Source organism: Anomaloglossus baeobatrachus, chromosome 3, assembly GCF_048569485.1.
Source record: "Anomaloglossus baeobatrachus isolate aAnoBae1 chromosome 3, aAnoBae1.hap1, whole genome shotgun sequence".
In the NCBI taxonomy this organism is placed as follows: domain Eukaryota; kingdom Metazoa; phylum Chordata; class Amphibia; order Anura; family Aromobatidae; genus Anomaloglossus; species Anomaloglossus baeobatrachus.
In genome coordinates, this window is record NC_134355.1 from 27,244,695 (window position 1) to 27,265,981 (window position 21,287).

Sequence of the window (21,287 nt, forward strand, 5' to 3'; positions counted from 1 at the left end):
AGCAGTGGTAGCAGTCCTGCACTCTCAGGGTCACTCTGTGATCCCTTACTTGGACGATCTACTTGTCAAGGCACCCTCTCAAGAGGCATGCCAACGCAGCCTGAACGTTGCGCTGGAGACTCTCCAGAGTTTCGGGTGGATCATCAACTTTTCAAAGTTAAATCTGACACCGACCCAATCACTGACATATCTTGGCATAGAGTTTTATACTCTCTCAGCGATAGTGAAGCTTCCGCTGGACAAACAGCGTTCACTACAGACGGGGGTGCAGTCTCTCCTTCAAGGCCAGTCACACCCCTTAAGACGCCTCATGCACTTCCTAGCGAAGATGGTAGCAGCAATGGAGGCAGTCCCTTTCGCGCAGTTTCATCTGCGTCCACTTCAATGGGACATTCTCCGCCAAAGCGATGGGAAGTCGACGTCCCTAGACAGGAACGTCTCCCTTTCTCAGACGGTCAAGGACTCTCTTCAGTGGTGACTTCTTCCCACCTCATTGTCAAAAGGAAGGTCCTTCCTACCCCCATCCTGGACGGTGGTCACGACAGACGTGAGTCTGTCAGGGTGGAGAATAGTCTTTCTCCACCACAGGGCTCAGGGTACGTGGACTCAGCAGGAGTCCACCCTTCAGATCAATGTTCTGGAAATCTAAGCAGTGTATCTTGCCCTGCAAGCCTTCCAGCAGTGGCTGGAATGCAAACAGATCCGAGTTCAGTCGGACAACTCCACAGCGGTAGCATACATCAACCACCAAAGCAGAATACGCAGTCGGCAAGCCTCCCAAGAAGTCCGGCGGACTCTGATGTGGGTGGAAGACAGAGCATCCACCATATCCGCAGTTCACATCCCGGGCGTAGAAAACTGGGAAGCAGACTTCCTCAGTCGCCAGGGTATGGACGCAGGGGAATGGTCTCTGCACCCGGACGTGTTTCGGGAAATCTGGGGCCTTCGGGGGAGGCCGGACGTCGACCTAATGGCGTCTAGGCACAACACCAAGGTCACGAGTTTCATGGTGTGGTCTTACGATCAACGAGCTCTGGCGGCAGGCGCCTTAGTTCAGGATGGGTCGCAGTTCCAGCTACCCTATGTGTTTCCCTTTCTGGCACTGTTGCCCAGAGTGCTACGCAAGATCAGCTCCGATTGCCGCCGCGCCATCCTCGTCGCCCCAGACTGGCAGAGGAGGTCGTGGTACCCGGATCTGTGGCATCTCACGGTCGGTTTGTTCGGGTACACATGTTGTTCATGTTGAATGGTTTCAGTTCTCCGATGTTCCTTCGGATTGAATTTGTTTAACCAGTTATTGGCTTTCCTCCTTCTTGCTTTTGCACTAAAACTGAGCAGCCCGTGATCCCACGGGGGGTGTATAGGCAGAAGGGGAGGGGCCTTACACTTTTTAGTGTAATACTTTGTGTGGCCTCCGGAGGCAGTAGCTATACACCCAATCGTCTGGGTCTCCCAATTGGAGCTAGAAGAAAAGGAATTTACGGTAAGTAACAAAATTCCCTTCTTCTTTGGAACTTGCTCATCCACCATCTGAACTATCTTATGTTACAACCTTTCATTATTTTTTCTCTGCCGTCCATGTCCAAGTAGATAAGCTATAGTGTAATCGATTGTAGACTTCTTGATTATGTTGCCCATTGTGGACAAAGGAACATCAAGATCTCTGCAGATGGACTTGTAATACTTGAGATTGTTGATATTTTTCAACAATTTTGGAGATCAGTTTGAATAATTGTGGATATTGTATTTTTTTATTACAGAGCCAGATAATGTTCAGTAAGGACTGTCTTAAAGGCTTCTCCAGTGAGGATCCAGAGTTGGGGCTGAGAGCCGTCCTTTCCATCCTGGAAGAGCGTCTTGGTGATCTGGCAGAACTGGCTGTAGAGCTTCGTCTTCTCCACCAGAAGAGAACCCTGGAGGCTCTGCTCACTCTCTACGTGCACTGCCGGGACGTCTTGACCGAGCTAGTACGGAATAAGGTGTTTACTGCCGAAGACTTTGAGTGGACGAGGTAGGTCCCACCATTTTGCATGGACATCCTACATTGGGCCACCTGCTCACCACCCGATCTATAAGCCAGAGCAGCGAGGACTCGGAAAGATTGGAGGGACCTGGTTCTACATTTCACCTACTGTGTCTACATGGAAAAACAATGGGCGACTACACCTTCCCCTTTCTCCTTGGCATGCCAACTGTTAAGGAGCAAATGTCATTGACCAAAGAGTGGGTGGAGAGAACAGAAGAGGATTGAGATCGGTGGAGAGGCCACCACAGCCTCCCAGACACTGTTCCGAGAGGTGGACTGTTTTCCCTCCCTGTAGATCTCACATTTTATGAGGGACCACAGGTTCTCTATGGGGTTCAGATCAGGTGAACAAGGGGGCCATGTCATTATTGTTTCATCTTTTAGACCTTTACTGGCCAGCCACGCTGTGGAGTAGTTGGATGCATGTGATGGAGCATTGTCCTGCATGAAAATCATGTTTTTCTTGAATGATACCGACTTCTTCCTGTACCACTGCTTGAAGAAGTTGTCTTCCAGAAACTGGCAGTAGGTCTGGGAGTTGAGCTTCACTCCATTCTCAACCCGAAAAGGTCCCACAAGTTCATCTTTGCTGATCCCAGCCCATACCAGTGCCCACCTCCACCTTGCTGGCGTCTGAGTCGGAGTGCAGCTCTCTGCCCTTTACTGATCCAGCCTCTGGCCCATCCATCTGCCCATCAAGAGTCATTCTCATTTCATCAGTCCATAAAACCATGAAAAATCAGTCTTAAGCTATCTCTTGGCCCAGTCTTGACATTTTATCTTATGTTTCTTGTTCAGAGGTGGTCGTTATCCCTCCTTCCTTACCTTGGCCATGTCCCTGAGTATGGCACACCTTGTGCTTTCTGATACTCCAGTAACGTTGCAGCTCTGAAATATGGCCAAACTGGTGGCAAATGGCATCTTGGCAGCTTCACGTTTTGATTTTCCTCAATTCATGGGCAGTTATTTTGCGGATATTTTGCCCAGCACGCTTCTTGCGACCCTGTTGGTTATTTGCCATGAAACACTTGATTGTTCAATGATCACGCTTCAAAAGTTTGGCAATTTTAAGACTGCTGCATCCCTCTGCAAGACATCTCACAATTTGGACTTTTCAGAGCCCGTCAAATCTCTCTTCTGACCCATTTTGCAAAGAAAAGGAAGTTGCCTAATAATTAAGCCCTCCTTATATAGGGTGTTGATGTCATTACACCGCACCCCTCCTCATTACAGAGATGCACATCACCTCATTTACTTAATTGGTAGTTGGCTCTCAGCCTATACAGCGTGGAGTAGGACAACATGTATAAAAGTATCATGTGATCACAATACTCATTTGCCTAATAATTCTGCACACAGTACAATGGCATCGCAGGAAGCTCCGGTCACATGACAGCATGTGACTGTAGCTTGCCGCCATGCCATTGTACTGTATTGCACTGTACTGGAGTGTGCCGGATCCGGCAAAGTGGCGAAATGCCGGATGTGTAAAACCGGCCTAAAAGAAAAAGATAATTGGTGTAATGACCAAACATCGGTGGCATTCACTTGAACTGGACTGCAATACTATCACGGGGTATAAAATGATTAAATAACTATACCTATACTGGCCCTCAGACTGGGGTATCTGCACTGTTCCTTAACTCAGAGGTAGGCTTGATGGTAGCCAGGTCTGAGCCCCCAGCATGACCCTAACTCCTGTCCGAGCCCTAATCTTACTCCCACTATTCCCCACTCATGGGGCGGGCTGAACACACAGTAACAAACCCTACAAATGACATGGAGAGGGGAAAAAACACACCCCGCGAGTGTGGACCTGAACACCACATGACAAATACCACGCATTTTAGACTACGAATGGGAGTTTTCTAAAATAGACAATCCCTTTAAAAAAGAAAGGAGGAACAGAACCAAATTTCATAGTTTTGTAAATATTCAAGATGCATCTTCTGCATAAGCGGAGGGGGTCCGGTCTCCAGCACAGTCTCCGAGATAATGAGCTGCAGACTAATGACCACCGCCGGCCCCTCTAAGGGCACAGAACCTCAGGAATTGCTCCATTTCCACATACACTTACAATAACACCCATCCTCTCATAGTAGGGGTTATACTGCCAGGACCATTTTGTTGTAGACACTGGTAAATATGAAATATCTTATTGCTATAATATTTCCATCTCGGGGCCGTGAATGCTGATAATTTGCATATTACGTGGGTTTATTAGCATATACGTTTATAAGATGCTGAGCCGGATAAGTGATCTGAAATTGACAGTAAAATATGCACATATCACCTATAACATTCCTGCATATTATACCGCCACACAATGCAATATAATGAGATTTTTACCGTCACATACTGTAAAACAAAAATTGAGCATAGCAGGTGAAGAGTAAAGATTCACCCATCCCCCCAGTTAATGGTGACACGCAGTCTCCATTGTCATTTAGACACCGGGGTCTGCAGTGCACAGATAGTCACTTGGGGTCCCCTAAATGTTGTGGGCCCTTGGACAGCTTTCGAATGCCCAATCACATCCAGATCTCATGAGATAGGGCAGATTCATCTCTTTATTTCTGATCCCTGACACCATATTTTTTTCCTTGACCTCTCTGTTTATATTTCTGCTTTGTTTGCTTTGCACTTATGCAATTTATAGAATGAGATGGAGAAGCAGTACTAGCTGTGCCTACATTATTACATTATAAGTGACAGGGAGGCAGTACTATACGTACCCACATAATTAACAGGGAAATGCAGGGAGGCAGTACTATCAGTTTTCAGACTATGTACACAAAAAGACAGGGAGGCAGTACTATCTGTATATACTTCATGTACAGGAAGAGACAAGGTGGCAGAACTATCTGTGCATACCTCATGAACATAAATAGACAGGGAGGCAGTACTATCTGTACATACCTCATGTACAGGAAGAGACAGGGATACAGTACTATCTGTACATACCTCATGTACAGGAAGAGACAGCGAGGCAGTACTATCTGTACATACATCTTGTACAGGAATAGACAGGGAAGCAGTGCTATATGTGCCTTTATTATTATATATGTGTATATACCACATGTACAGGAAGAGATGGAGGTAGTACTATCTGCACATACCTTATGTACAGGAAGAGACAGGGATGCCGTACTATCTGTGCATAGCTCAGGTACACAAAGAGACAGGGAGGCAATACTATCTGTACATACATCTTGTAAAGGAAGTGACAGTGAGGTAGTACTATCTGTATATTATTTACAAAAAGAGACTGGGAGACAGTACTAGCTGTACCTGGATCATTTACATAAAAGGTCAGGGAGACGGTACTCATCTATAGTTATATCATACACAGAGAGTGCTGCTTTCCTTATTCTATGTATAATAATATAATTTATAGAAGTAAACAGGGAGGCAGTGTGATATTTTTCGTCAATTATGGAAGGAGGCAGGGAGGCAGCACTTACATAATTTAAAGAAACAGACATGAAGGCAGTACTATATGTATCTACGACACTTAAAGAAATAGACAAGGCAGTACCTACATGACTCATGGGAAGTGACAGGGAAGTAGTGCTATCTGTGCATAATGTACATAATTGACAGGGAAACACAGGAAGGCAGTACTATCCGTACAGACATAATTAACAGGGAAATGCAGGGAGGCAGTACTATCAGTTTTCACATTATGTACACAAAGATACAAGGAGGGAGTGCTATCTGTATATACCTCAAGTACAGGAAAAGCCAAGGAGGCAGTACTATCTGTGCATACCTCATGAATAGGAAGATAAAGGGAGTCAGTATTATCTGTGCATACCTCATGAACAGAAATAGACAGAGAGGCAGTACTATCTGTACATACCTCATGTAGAGGAAGAGACAGGAAGGCAGTATTATCTGTGCATACCACATATACAGGAAGAGATGGAGGCAGTACTATCTGTACATTTCTCATGTACAGGAAGAGACAGGGAGGCAGTACTATCTGTGCATACGTCTTGTGAAGAAAGAGACAGGGAGGCAGTACTGTCTGCACATACGTTTTTTACAGGAAGAGACAGGGAGGCAGTACTATGTGCATACCTCATGTACAGGAAGAGACAGGGAGGCAGTACTATCTGTGCCTACCTCATGTACAGGAAGAGAAATGAAGGCAGTACTATCTGTGTATACCTCATGTACAGTAAGAGACAGAGAGGCAGTACTATCTATACATATGTCTTGTATAGGAAGAGACAGGGAAGCAGTACTATCTGTGCATACCTCATGTACAGGAAGAGACAGGGATGCAGTACTATATGTGCATACCTCATGTACAGGAAGAGAAACGGAGGCAGTACTGTCTGCACATACGGTTTGTACAGGAAGATACAGGGAGGCAGTACTATCTGAGCATACTTCATTTGCTAGGAGGCAGTGCTATCTTTAGCTACAGTTACATGATGCACATGCAGTCAGTGGCTCCAGGTTGCGTTCAGATTGTGTCCATCTAGGAGAATGGCCGCTGTTGATGCCGCATGATAAGATCTGCTCCTTTATTGCAGGCAGCTTCGATATGAATGGAACAAGCACAATCAGTCCTGCTACGTGGTGCAGGCCGCAGCCTCCTTCATGTACGGGTACGAGTACCTGGGCTGCTCGTCTCGGCTGGTCATCACACCCCTCACTGACCGCTGCTGGCTGACACTGACCGGAGCTCTGGATCTTCACCTCGGTGGATCCCCTGCAGGACCAGCCGGGACCGGAAAAACCGAAACTGTCAAAGACCTAGCCAAAGTAATCCCCCAGATTCTATAGTGTGTGCAGAGGATCTCTGGGCGGTCAGATCACCCACAATCTCCACGGGTGACGTTCATTTTTCACATTTTTCTTGCAGGCATTAGGAAAGCAATGTGTGGTGTTCAACTGCTCGGAAAGCCTGGACTACAAGGTGAGGCCGCCGCCGGGTCCACCCGAGCCGCCGCCGGGTCCATCCGAGCCGCTGCGCTCTGCACTGTGCACCCACACCCATTATCCTATAAGAGCTATAGGATAATCACAATATTATCCACCATTATCCACTAACAAGAATGTATAATACAGGATCAGTAATGTATGTACACAGCGACTGCTCCAGCAGAATAGTGAGTGCAGCTCTGGAGTATAATACAGGAGGTAACTCAGGATCAGTAATGTAATGTATGTACACAGTGACTGCACCAGCAGAATAGTGAGTGCAGCTCTGGAGTATAATACAGGATGTAACTCAGGATCAGTAATGTATGTACACAGCGACTGCTCCAGCAGAATAGTGAGTGCAGCTCTGGAGTATAATACAGGAGGTAGCTCAGGAGCAGTAATGTATGTACACAGTGACTGCACCAGCAGAATAGTGAGTGCGGCTCTGGAGTATAATACAGGAGGTAACTCAGGAGCAGTAATGTAATGTATGTACACAGTGACTGCACCAGCAGAATAGTGAGTGCGACTCTGGAGTATAATACAGGAGGTAACTCAGGATCTGTAATGTAATGTATGTACACAGCGACTGCTCCAGCAGAATAGTGAGTGCAGCTCTGGAGTATAATACAGGAGGTAACTCAGGAGCAGTAATGTAATGTATGTACACAGTGTCTGCACCAGCAGAATAGTGAGTGCGGCTCTGGAGTATAATACAGGAGGTAACTCAGGAGCAGTAATGTAATGTATGTACACAGTGACTGCACCAGCAGAATAGTGAGTGCAGCTCTGGAGTAGAATACAGGAGGTAACTCAGGATCAGTAATGTAATGTATGTACACAGTGACTGCACCAGCAGAATAGTGAGTGCGGCTCTGGAGTATAATACAGGAGGTAACTCAGGATCTGTAATGTATGTACACAGTGACTGCACCAGCAGAATAGTGAGTGCGGCTCTGGAGTATAATACAGGAGGTAACTCAGGATCAGTAATGTAATGTATGTACACAGTGACTGCACCAGCAGAATAGTGAGTGCGGCTCTGGAGTATAATACAGGAGGTAACTCAGGATCTGTACAGGATCAGTAATGTAATGTATGTACACAGTGACTGCACCAGCAGAATAGTGAGTGCCGCTCTGGAGTATAATACAGGAGGTAACTCAGGATCTGTAATGTAATGTATGTACACAGCGACTGCTCCAGCAGAATAGTGAGTGCAGCTCTGGAGTATAATACAGGAGGTAACTCAGGAGCAGTAATGTAATGTATGTACACAGTGACTACACCAGCAGAATAGTGAGTGCGGCTCTGGAGTATAATACAGGAGGTAACTCAGGATCTGTAATGTATGTACACAGTGACTGCACCAGCAGAATAGTGAGTGCGGCTCTGGAGTATAATACAGGAGGTAACTCAGGATGTCGCTGAGGTTGACGCTGTCCGTGTGCTGTCTGAATGTATTGCAGATTCTCGGTATGGCTGTGGCCATTAGGAGTAATAGTAATACTCATCCTTGTATTTCAGATGATGGGGAAGTTCTTCTCTGGGATGGCGCAGTCTGGAGCCTGGTGCTGTTTTGATGAGTTTAATCGTATAGATATAGAGGTGCTGTCAGTCATTGCCTCTCAGATCCATGCCATCAAAACATCGAAGGACAGCCAGGCCATCAGGTACATAGCGGAGAGAATATCCAAAGTGTGGACCAATCTGGGTGTATTTCCCTCTGCACCCACTTTCCATTGATTTTGCATCCCTTTCGGAAGTTTAGCATTGCAGCCCATTTCTATGTTTTCTGTCTACTTTGAAAAAAAGGGTGTGTATACTTATGCAACCCATTTTCTGATTGCCCAGTGCATCTTAAGGCAAATAATTTATAAAGCAATTATTCTACTTCATAGTGACGAGCACATTCACTGAAGAAAAGTAAAAAAGGTTTGCAAAAGTATTCACACCCCATTATAATCTAAGAGCATTTTTATTTTACATTCAGCTCTAAATGCATGAAATGGTGATTCCAGATACTTCCCTGCTGGTTTTTTTTTTGATTGTCATGTTTTCTGTAGGTTTGTATTCGAGGGGAGAGAGATCCGTCTGAACATGTCCTGCGGAGTCTTCATCACCATGAATCCCAGGTAGGTTCAGAGACCACTAACAGAATACGAGATGTTTCATTCCAATAAATTATACATGTAGGGAGAACATTCCGCGGTAACGAGCGCTGGGACCGCCGCCCTCGGGTTGGGAGACGTCGTCGCCGCCGCCGTTTTTTGGGTTCTTGAAGTCCGGTCACGTGCCTGGATCGGATCCGCCCGTGCGACTGTCCTACATAGAGCGTGGTGCAGAGCATACATAAAACATCCGGAATTTACCATGCCTCTGAAGCCGCGTCTTCTCCTTTTCGGGAAGTTCCCAGCACAGTCTCCGTGTATTTATATACCGCTCCTCGTCTACAGAAAGTTTAAAATAGGTCAACACATTTCTCCCACTCAAAAACTTTCCTTCTGTACCTGAACCATGAAAATAGGACAGCATAATGAAAGATCAGCATCCCTGATGGTCCGGGGTAGTATGGGGGGATAAGACCGTCATCCCTGGTGGTCTGCGATAGTGTGGGGGGATAATATAAACATCCCTGGTGGTCTGGGGTAGTGTGGGGGATAATACCATCATCCCTGGTGGTCTGGGATAGTGTGGGGGATAATACCAATATGCCTGGTGGTCTGGGATAGTGTGTGTGTGTGTGTGTGTGTGTGTGGGGATAATACCAATATTCCTGGTGGTCTGGGATAGTGTGGGTGGATAATACCAACATCCCTGGTGGTCTGGAATAGTGTGGGGGGATAATACCAACATCCCTGGTGGTCTGGGGTAGTGTGGGGGGATAATACCAATATTCCTGGCGGTCTGGGATAGTGTGGGGGGATAATACCAACATCCCTGGTGGTCTGGGATAGTGTGGGGCGATAATACCAACATCTCTGGTGGTCTGGGATAGTGTGGGGGAATAATATAATCATCCCTGGTGGTCTGGAATAGTGTGGGTGGATAATACCAACATCCCTGGTGGTCTGGGGTAGTGTGGGGGGATAATACCAACATCCCTGGTGGTCTGGAATAGTGTGGGGGGATAATACCAACATCCCTGGTGGTCTGGGATAGTGTGGGGGGATAATACCAACATCCCTGGTGGTCTGGGATAGTGTGGGGGGATAATACCAACATCCCTGGAGGTCTGGGATAGTGTGGGGGAATAATACCAATATCCCTGGTGGTCTGGGATCTGGGATAGTGTGGGGGGATAATACCAACCTCCCTGGTGGTCTGGGATAGTGTGGGGATAATACCAACATCCCTGGTGGTCTGGGATAGTGTGGGGGGATAATACCAACATCCCTGGTGGTCTGGGATAGTGTGGGGGGATAATACCAACATCCCTGGTGGTCTGGGATAGTGTGGGGCGATAATACCAACATCCCTGGTGGTCTGGGATAGTGTGGGGGGGATAATATAATCATCCCTGGTGGTCTGGAATAGTGTGGGTGGATAATACCAACATCCCTGGTGGTCTGGGGTAGTGTGGGGGGATAATACCAACATCCCTGGTGGTCTGGAATAGTGTGGGGGGATAATACCAACATCCCTGGTGGTCTGGGGTAGTGTGGGGGGATAATACCAATATTCCTGGCGGTCTGGGATAGTGTGGGGGGATAATACCAACATCCCTGGTGGTCTGGGATAGTGTGGGGCGATAATACCAACATCCCTGGTGGTCTGGGATAGTGTGGGGGGATAATATAATCATCCCTGGTGGTCTGGAATAGTGTGGGTGGATAATACCAACATCCCTGGTGGTCTGGGGTAGTGTGGGGGGATAATACCAACATCCCTGGTGGTCTGGAATAGTGTGGGGGGATAATACCAACATCCCTGGTGGTCTGGGATAGTGTGGGGGGATAATACCAACATCCCTGGTGGTCTGGGATAGTGTGGTGGGATACTACAATCATCCCTGGTGGTCTGGGATAGTGTGGGGGGATAATATCAACATCCCTGGTGGTCTGGGATAGTGTGGTGGGATAATACAATCATCCCTGGTGGTCTGGGATAGTGTGTGGGGGGGATAATAACAACCTCCCTGGTGGACTGGGATAGTGGGGGGGGATAATACCAACATCCCTGGTGGTCTGGAATAGTGTGGGGGGGGATAATAACAACCTCCCTGGTGGTCTGCAATAATGTGGGGGGATAATACCAATATTCCTGGTGGTCTGGGGTAGTGTGGGGGGATAATACTAATATGCCTGGTGGTCTAGGATAGTGTGGTAGGAGTTAGTGCCAGTATTTCTGGTTGTCTTTGGTAGTGTATTACTAAGTGCTAATAGTCCTGGTGGTCTAGGGTAATGCAGAAGTTAGCGTTAGCATTTCCGCTGGTCTGGGGTAGTGTAGGTGTTACTGCTATTATCCCTGGTGGTCCATGGGAGTGAATGTACCCCAGATGGTATAGGGTAGTGAAGGAAGTAGTTCCAGCATCCTTGGTGGTCTATGGTACTGCCAGAGTAGATCTTGTATACCTATAAAATAGGAGTTATTGATGGTATCCCGAGTGGTCTGTTCTAGTGCCTGGGTTAGCACCTGTATCCCTGGTGGTCTAGGGTAATGTAAAAGTTAATGTTAGCCTTTCCGCTGGTCTGGGGTAGTGTAGGAATTAGTGGCAGTATCCCTTGTTGTTTATGGTATTAGTTAGTGCCAGTAGTCCTGGTGGTCTAGGGTAAGGTAAAAGTTAGTGTTAGCATTTCTGCTGGTGGCAGGTAGTATAGGAATTAGTGCCAGTATCCCTGGTGGTGCACGGGAGCGCCAGAATCATTTCTATTATACCTGGTGGTTTACGGTAAAGTAGCAGTTATTAGTGGTATCCCTAGTGCTCTGTGTTAGTGCATGGGTCAGCGACGTTATCCCTGGTGGTCTAGGGTGCAGTTATTTCCAGTATCCTTGGTCATAGGTCCCTATGATCAGCTCAGGGCGTTTGATGGGGACTCCTCTAACCTCTTCATTTATAAGTGGCGGCTCTAGAGACCCTAAGATCATTTGTAGCAACCCCCTCCCCCATTGGAAACCGCCTCGGACCCTTCCAAAAAACCCTCTAAATAATATAATATTCAGTATAATATAAAATAAAAGATACATGTAGCCTCATACAAGTCATACATGTGCAAAAGTCTTCACGCCGCCTGCTTTCTGCAGATACAAGGGGCGAGTTGAGCTCCCAGACAACCTGAAGTCCCTCTTCAGACCGGTGGCCATGATGGTTCCTGACTACCAGCTCATCGCCGAGATCATGCTGTTCTCCGAGGGATTCAAAGCCGCAAAGTCCCTGTCTGGGAAGTTAGTGAACCTGTATCAGCTGGCGAGCAAGCAGCTCTCCCAGCAGGTAACACAAAGCTGACTGTATATTAGAGGGGGGTGTAGACTTTTGCAATTTTTTTTTTTTATTGCTCTGATGAATGTAACATATAAATTGAAGCCATTTTGCTGATACTTTTGATGAAAAAGCGGATGAGGACATGTTTTTGTGCAGGACGGGTTGTAGTAATGAATGACACCATTTACCATATAATGTACTGCAAAATAATTCTAAGTGCGGTGATGTGTGGAGTCGGCTCCGCTCCTGAGCCCAATAACCTGTATGGGAGCTGGAGGGCACGTGTGACCACCATTTCCATATGCAGATAATGGAGTGCCAGTCAGGCATGCAATCAACCCCTCATTCACAGGGTACTTAGGAAACCCCCTTTCTCGTTATCAGTGGGGGTCCCAGCAGTCTGGCCTCCTGCAATCATACATTTACAACTCTTTAACCCCTGTACAACATATCATGTACTGGCACATTCTAGGTCGGCTCCCTGTCTTTAATGCAGGCTCAGGAGCTGAGCTCGCATCTTTGACAGTAGATGATGGCTGTGTTATTCAGCCATCATCTGCCTCTAACAGCAGCGAGTGGAGCTGGCACATCATGTCAGCTCCCTGTCTTTGATTCAGGCTCAGGAGATGAGCCCGCATCTTTGGTGGCAACCATCACCTGCCTCTAACAGCAGCGAGTGGAGCTGGCACATCATGTCAGCTCCCTGTCTTTGATTCAGGCTCAGGAGATGAGCCCGCATCTTTGGTGGCAACCATCACCTGCCTCTAACAGCAGCGAGTGGAGCTGGCACATCATGTCAGCTCCCTGTCTTTGATTCAGGCTCAGGAGATGAGCCCGCATCTTTGGTGGCAACCATCACCTGCCTCTAACAGCAGCGAGTGAAGCTGACATGTCATATGTCGGCTCGCTGCTGTCTTTGATGAAGGCTCAGGAACTCAGCCTGCATGTTTCACAGCAGATGATGGCTGTGCTATTCAGCCTTCATCTGATTCACAGCAGCGAATGGAGTTAGCATGTCATATATTATTATTATTATTTATTATTATAGCGCCATCAATTCCATGGCGCTTTACAAGTGAAAGGGGTATACATAATAGGGACAAGTACAATAATCATAAACAGTACAAGACACAGACAGGTACAGGAGGAGAGAGGTCCCTGTCCGCGAGGGCTCACAGTCTACAAGGGATGGGTGAGGATACAGTAGGTGAGGGTAGAGCTGATTGGCTCCCTGTCTTTGATGCAGGCTCAGGAGAGGAGCCCACATCTTTGATGGAAGAGGACGGCTGTGCTATTCAGCTATCATCTGCCTCTAACAGCAGCGTGTGGAGCTGACACATCATGCCAGCTCCCTGTCTTTGATGCAGGCTCAGGAGCTGAGCCCGCATGTTTTACAGCATATGATATCTGTGTTATTCACTCATCAATCCGCCTCTAACAGCAGCAAATGGAGCTGACCTGTCATATGGTGGCTCATTATCTTCGATGCAGGCTCAGGAGCTGAGCCTGCATGTTTGATGGCTGAGTTTTTCAGCCATCATCTGCCTCTAACAGCAGCGAGTGGAGCTGACAAGTGATATGTTGGCTCCCTGTCTTTGATGCAGGCTCAGGAGCTGAGCCTGTGTCTTTGATGGCAGATGAATCTGCGAAATCTGTGTAAATATAAAATTAATTGATTAAATCAATAAACACCGTAACAAGAAAATAATCATTCGCCAGAATTGTGGGTTTTTGGTCCCAGGAAGACCACAAGAAATGTTATAGGAGGCAATCAAATCTACCCCAAGGTGGTATCAATAAAAATGGTGTCTTAGTGGGCAAAAAACAAGCCATCCACAGCTCCATCAGATGAAAAACCTAAAACGTTACTTGTCTTAGAAGATGGAGACGAAAGCAAAATATTAAAATATATATATTTATATATATATATATATATATATATATATGTGTATATATATATATATGTATGTGTGTGTATATATATATATATATATATATATAATTATTATTTTTTTATATATATATTATTATTTAATTTTTTCTAATTTTATTTTTTTTATTTATTTTTTTATTTTTTTTAATTTATTTTTTTCATGATTTCCGAGCCTTTAAAGAAATAAAAAAAAAACTAAAAAAAAACCCCCTGTGCATGTTTGGTATCGCAGGGATCGTACTAACTTGGAGAATCATATTGCCACGTCAAAACATTTTGGAATGGCGCTTATTTTTGCAATTTCACCGCACTTGGATTTTTTTTTTCCTGCTTTCCAGTACATCACATGAACAAATTCATGGTGTTATTAAAAAAGTACAACTCGTCCTGAGAAAAAGCAAGTCCTCACAGAAAAACAACAGAAAACCCCCCAAAAAAGTTGTAGGTCCTGGAAGAAGAGGAGAAAAAACGAAAGCATAAAAATGGAAAATCGCCATGTCAGGGAGGGGTTAAACTGGGGGAAAGTTGGTGCTTGAGCAATCTGTCTACCGTGCAGACATGTTGTGTGATCTCATCATGACTCCAAATTTGGAGACAATTTATATTTCTGTAATACTTATTCTATGTTCTGAGGATTTCGATAGCGTAGGGCAATGACAATCAGAGACGAGTTCCGGGTACAAGATGTTTTATAGTATGTCACCACGGTAGAAACAGAACAAACACAACAATACAATAACACAGACAATACTTTCCGGAATGGACGCGCAGGGGATTCCCGGGACCACGCACCGGACTCCCCCAGGGAGACCACCGGAGCAAACCCCTATACAGGGACTGTCCGGCAATCTACCCCGGAAGGCCTAAATGCGCAGCGGCCGGGATAAGGAGCAAGCGGTAAAGTCAATGAGTGTCCGTACGGAAATGTTTGTCCAAAATGGTTACGAACCACAAAGAGAACCAGGCGGAGTGCTGACCGAAGATGGTAAACGGAATCCGGGCACAGCCTTGAGAGCCGGGTACAGTCCAGAATCAATCGGTAGGTAGTCTTCTTAGGGGAATCCAGAGGCAATCCGGAATAAGCAGCAAAACACAGCAGGAGCACACAGCAGGCAGTATACTCAGGCACTGGACTGGGCTGGGAGGCGGCCTTTTAAGCCGCTGGACAGGAAGTAGGGCAACAGAACGGTAACCTCCATGTTAACCGAGGGCAAGGGCAGTCAAAAGAGAACTGGAAAACCTGGAAACCTGACATTACTCCCCCCCCCAGAGACGGCCTCAGGACGGATCAGGGCCAGGTTTGTCCGGGTACCGGCGATGAAACTGAGCAATCTTCCGGGGTGCCCGAATGTTACCCACCGGTTCCCAGGAATCGTCCTCGGGGGCGTACCCCTGCCAACGTACCAGATACTGAAGCCGACGACGATGGAGCCGGGAGTCAATAATGTCCTCAACCACGAACTGCTCCTCGCCGTCGACCATCACAGGCGGAGGAGGAGGCACAATACGACCATGAAACGTATTAGGGGAAACGGGTTGGAGGAGAGACACATGAAAGACCGGGTGTACCTTTAGATGGTGCGGTAACCGTAGCCGACAGGCCACAGGGCTCACGATCCCGGTGATTTTATACGGACCGATGAATTTTTGTCCCAGTTTCTGCGAAGGAACACCCAATCTCAGGTTTTTGGTGGATAACCATACAGAGTCCCCTACCTTATACATGGGTGCCGGTTTCCGGTGAGTGTCCGCCGACCTCTTGTAACGCTCCTGGGCCGTAGCTACGGTGTTCTTTAGAACCTCCAGATTTTGTCGTAGTTCTGTCACTCTGTCCTCCACCGCTGGTACCGAAACCGCAACCGGTGACCTAGGCAAAATAGTCGGATGGTAACCCAGGTTAGCGAAAAAGGGCGTTACCTTAGTGGAGCTGCTCTGAGTGTTGTTGTAGGAGAACTCCGCCAACGGAAGCATCTTCATCCAATCGTCTTGGAGATGGCTGACATAACAGCGAAGGTATTGTTCCAGGGTTTGATTCGTCCGTTCGGTTTGTCCATTTGTCTGAGGATGGTATGCAGAAGACAAACAGACATCAATCTGGAGTGCCGTACAAAACCCCTTCCAGAATCTAGACGTGAACTGCACGCCCCGATCGGAGATGATCTCATCCGGTACCCCATGCAATCGGAATACGTTCTGGACAACCAAATCCACTGTCTCTGCGGCTGAGGGAAGACCGGTACACGGAATGAAGTGAGCAGCTTTAGTCAATCGATCCACCACCACTAAAATGGTATTATGCCCGCCTGAGACTGGCAACTCCACAATAAAATCCATGGAGATAGACCCCCAAGGGCGGGATGGCACGGGTAACGGTTGGAGGAGTCCCGTAGGAGCCACACGAGGGACCTTGCACCGGGCACAAACCACGCATGAGTGGACATAGTCCTTTACATCCTTTAGACAGGTAGGCCACCAGAAAAACCGGCTCAGAAATTCCTGCGTCTTCTGTACCCCCCTATGACCGGCCAACACGGAGTCATGAACCAACTTGAGAACCCGAAGTCTTACGGCCTCCGGGACATAAATGCGTCGTTCTCTTAACCACACCCCATTCCGAAGAACAAGAGTTACATCATTCGGGGGGGCAGCAAGAAATACATCACCATCATAGGCCCGCTTGATGTCCTTCCACAAGTCCTGGTCCTGGATTACTCCAACGAAATTGGCATCTGATAACACGGTCTGCGACGGGGTTCCAGGCACGGAGTCCACGGCAGGGATTCGGGACAAGGCATCGGCTTTCCCATTACGTGAACCTGGACGGTATGTAACAACAAAATTGAATTGGTTAAGGAATAGGCTCCAACGGGCTTGTCGTGGAGACAGGCACCTGGCAGACTTAAGAAATTCCAGATTACGATGATCTGTGAGTACTATCACTTGCTGCGCGGCTCCCTGTAAGTGGTGTCTCCATTCCTTGAAGGCGGCAATAATCGCCAATAATTCCTTATCCGCAATGTCGTAGTTCCTTTCCGCAGGGGACAACCTGCGGGAGAAGAAGGCACACGGATGCAGGAGACTCTTGTCCCCGGTCCTTTGAGAAAGAATGGCCCCTAATGCGTAGTCGGAAGCGTCGACCTCCACGATGAAGGGAAGTGCGGGATTCGGATGCACTAGTATGGGTGCTGAGGTAAAACATCCCTTGAGACGATGGAACGCTTCCTGAGCCTGGGCGGACCATACAAACTTCTGTCCTTTCTTAGTCAACAGGGTGATGGGACGAACAATCTCTGAAAAGTTACGGATAAAGCGTCGGTAAAAGTTGGCAAAACCGACAAAGCGTTGTACCTCTTTGATGTTTCCCGGTTCCGGCCAGTCGAGAATGGCTTGTATCTTGCTAGATTCCATGTTCAGTCCCTGAGGAGAGATGACATAACCTAAGAATTGTATTTGTGAGCAGTGGAACTCACATTTCTCCAGTTTAATGTACAGGTGGTTGTCCCTCAGCCGGGTAAGTACGGTCTTGACGTGCTCCTGGTGTTCCTGGAGAGAATCAGAAAAGATTAGAATATCATCCAGATAGATCACCATGAATTGGTCCATGATATCCCTGAAAATATCATTAACTAGATGTTGAAATGCCGCAGGAGCGTTACAAAGTCCAAAAGGCATCACTAAATACTCAAAATGTCCGTACCGACATCGGAACGCGGTCTTCCACTCGTCTCCGGGACGTATACGAAGCAGATTATATGCCCCACGGAGGTCCAATTTGGTGAATATCTTTGCCTGTTGGACTCTCTCCAATAGCTCCGGAATCAACGGTAACGGATACCGGTTCCGGATGGTTATTTTATTCAGTTCCCGGTAGTCAATACAGGGTCTCAGAGTCCCCTCCTTCTTTTTCACAAAAAAGATGGGTGCCCCTGCGGGCGAGGTAGACGGGCGAATAAATCCCTTGGCCAGGCTTTCATCAATATATTCCTTTAGGGCTTCTAGCTCAGGTGCCGCCAACGGGTAAACATGACCAAACGGGATTTCTGCCCCTGGGAGTAAGTCTATGGGGCAATCATACGGTCTATGCGGAGGAAGCCGATCGGCCTTTCTTTTGTCGCATATGTCAGCGAAGTCACGATAAACCGAGGGTAAAACGGGTACCTGTACCGTGCCTTCTGCATGTGGTGTTACCGGAACCGGAACAGTTGGACAAATGGCCGGATCACTCTGCGGTGGGAAGGATATCTCCTTAGTTTCCCAATTGATGACCGGATTTGTAGACCGTAGCCACGGAATACCTAGAATAATCGGAAAATGTGGAGAAGAGATCATCATGAAAATAAGAGTCTCCTGCTGACCTGGTTTCATCATGCATTCTAGCGGTACTGTTTCCCGATCCACTGGTCCAGATGTTAACGGAGATCCGTCTACCGTCTCCATGGTAACCGGTGAGGATCTTTGCTGAGTCCGGATACCGTGTTTAATAGCAAAAGAAAAGTCCATGAAATTTCCCCCTGCCCCAGAGTCTATCATTGCAGAGGTAGGAATTAGCTGTCCCTCCCACCGGATCTGAATGGGGAGTGAACAATGGGTATATTTCCCTTCTGAGTCCTTCGGTGAGGTAGACATTACAGTCAAGGGAAATACCGCATCCAAGTGTCCGCTTGCCTCAGAGATGTCAGACTCTGCGTCCGTGTTATCACACTCTGCCATGGCTGCCAATACCTTATTTGAGCGATTCGGACGTTTCGGGCAGTCGATTAAAAAATGGTCCGATTGACCGCAGTAGAAACACAAACGCTCACGGAGCCGGTGTTCACGACGTTCGTTGGTCTCTCGCTTTTGTAGAGAGTCCACTTGCATAGGAACGTCCTCAGCCTCCCGTGGCGTCCTGAAAGCAGGTTCTCTGGAAGGAAATGTATTATTGTTTATACGGTTTATAGCTGCCCATTTTTCCTGTCTACGTTCCGTTAAACGGGTATCTATGCGCACACAGTGCTGGAGAAACAGGTCAAAATCCCCTGGGGATTCGGAACGGGCTAACTCGTCCTTGATGGTACCGGACAAACCCTTTCTGAAAACGGACAATAATGCATTGTTTCCCCAGTCGGTGTCTACCACTAACCTCCTGAACTCAGTGGCGTATTCAATGACAGAGCGCTTTCCCTGACGTAAGGAAAGGAGAGCAGATTCAGCGGTAGCACGGCGATTCGGATCATCAAACATCTGCGCCATTGCGTTCAGAAAGTCATCTAGGTGATTTAAACGGATGTCCCGGTTTTCTATCAGAGGATTAGCCCAAGCCAGTGCTCGTGAGGTTAATAACATGATGATACATAACACCTTTGACCGGTCAGAACGGTAATAATCAGCATGTACATCGAAAAACAGTATACATTGGTTAATAAATCCACGGAACTGACTACGATCACCATTAAAACGGAATGGGGGTAACCTAGGCATACCGGCAGCTGGTACGGACGTAGTGGGGACGGCTTCCTGAGCCTCCACTCTGACTTGCAAATCCTGTATAGCCGGACCCAGTACCTGGTGATCATGGCCCAGCTGCGCTTCCACATCTCTAAGCTTAGTCTGCACCACCTCCATCTCCTGCTGCAGGGAGTTAATCATGGAGAACAGCTGATCTACTCGTGTCTCAGTCATTGCCCCAGCGAAATCCTCTAATGGCCTGAGTATAATGTAATACTTATTCTATGTTCTGAGGATTTCGATAGCGTAGGGCAATGACAATCAGAGACGAGTTCCGGGTACAAGATGTTTTATAGTATGTCACCACGGTAGAAACAGAACAAACACAACAATACAATAACACAGACAATACTTTCCGGAATGGACGCGCAGGGGATTCCCGGGACCACGCACCGGACTCCCCCAGGGAGACCACCGGAGCAAACCCCTATACAGGGACTGTCCGGCAATCTACCCCGGAAGGCCTAAATGCGCAGCGGCCGGGATAAGGAGCAAGCGGTAAAGTCAATGAGTGTCCGTACGGAAATGTTTGTCCAAAATGGTTACGAACCACAAAGAGAACCAGGCGGAGTGCTGACCGAAGATGGTAAACGGAATCCGGGCACAGCCTTGAGAGCCGGGTACAGTCCAGAATCAATCGGTAGGTAGTCTTCTTAGGGGAATCCAGAGGCAATCCGGAATAAGCAGCAAAACACAGCAGGAGCACACAGCAGGCAGTATACTCAGGCACTGGACTGGGCTGGGAGGCGGCCTTTTAAGCCGCTGGACAGGAAGTAGGGCAACAGAACGGTAACCTCCATGTTAACCGAGGGCAAGGGCAGTCAAAAGAGAACTGGAAAACCTGGAAACCTGACAATTTCTTTGTCGCTCCATTGGGAGACCCAGACAATTGGGTGTATAGCTTCTGCCTCCGGAGGCCACACAAAGTATTACACTTTAAAAGTGTAACCCCTCCCCTCTGCCTATACACCCTCCCGTGCATCACGGGCTCCTCAGTTTTATGCTTTGTGTGGAAGGAGGCACACATCCACTCATGCATTCTCAGATTAGTTATATCGGTTGGAAGAAAAGAGGACCCCCACGGGGCCCCCGGCATGCTCCCTTCTCACCCCACTATGTCGGCGGTGCTGTTAAGGTTGAGGTACCCATTGCGGGTACAAAGGCTGGAGCCTCATGCCGTTTTCCTTCACCATCCCTTAGTGGCTCTGGGAGAAGTGGGATCCTGACCGGTCATCCATTCACTGGGACAGGGCTCCCTCCGCAGCCCCTGTGGGAATCTGCTGGACAGGAGTCTATTTATCCTCAGGGACCGGGCCCTGCATCTATAAGGTACTCTGTGTCCCCATGGGGACTGTGCATGGAGCGCCTGCTTCCCGGACGCTGCAGCAGCTGCTGATTTGTGAAGACCGGGAGACTTCCGCGCCGACCGCGCCTGCTTGTCGGCCGCGTTTTTAAATTTAGTCCCCGGCTTCATCGCGGCC

At 47.7% G+C, this 21,287-nt stretch overlaps 1 protein-coding gene across 1 annotated transcript in view; it reads left to right on the top strand.

Annotated features, from left to right (window-relative positions):
• The window catches only part of DNAH14 (dynein axonemal heavy chain 14), a 291,138-nt gene that overhangs the window by 132,432 nt on the left and 137,419 nt on the right, over positions 1–21,287 (top strand). Inside the window, exons 28-33 of the mRNA XM_075341429.1 lie at positions 1,761–2,011; positions 6,571–6,802; positions 6,903–6,956; positions 8,492–8,637; positions 9,031–9,099; positions 12,209–12,395. Of these exons, the coding sequence (XP_075197544.1) occupies positions 1,761–2,011; positions 6,571–6,802; positions 6,903–6,956; positions 8,492–8,637; positions 9,031–9,099; positions 12,209–12,395 (939 nt within the window). The remainder of the gene's footprint in view (positions 1–1,760; positions 2,012–6,570; positions 6,803–6,902; positions 6,957–8,491; positions 8,638–9,030; positions 9,100–12,208; positions 12,396–21,287) is intronic.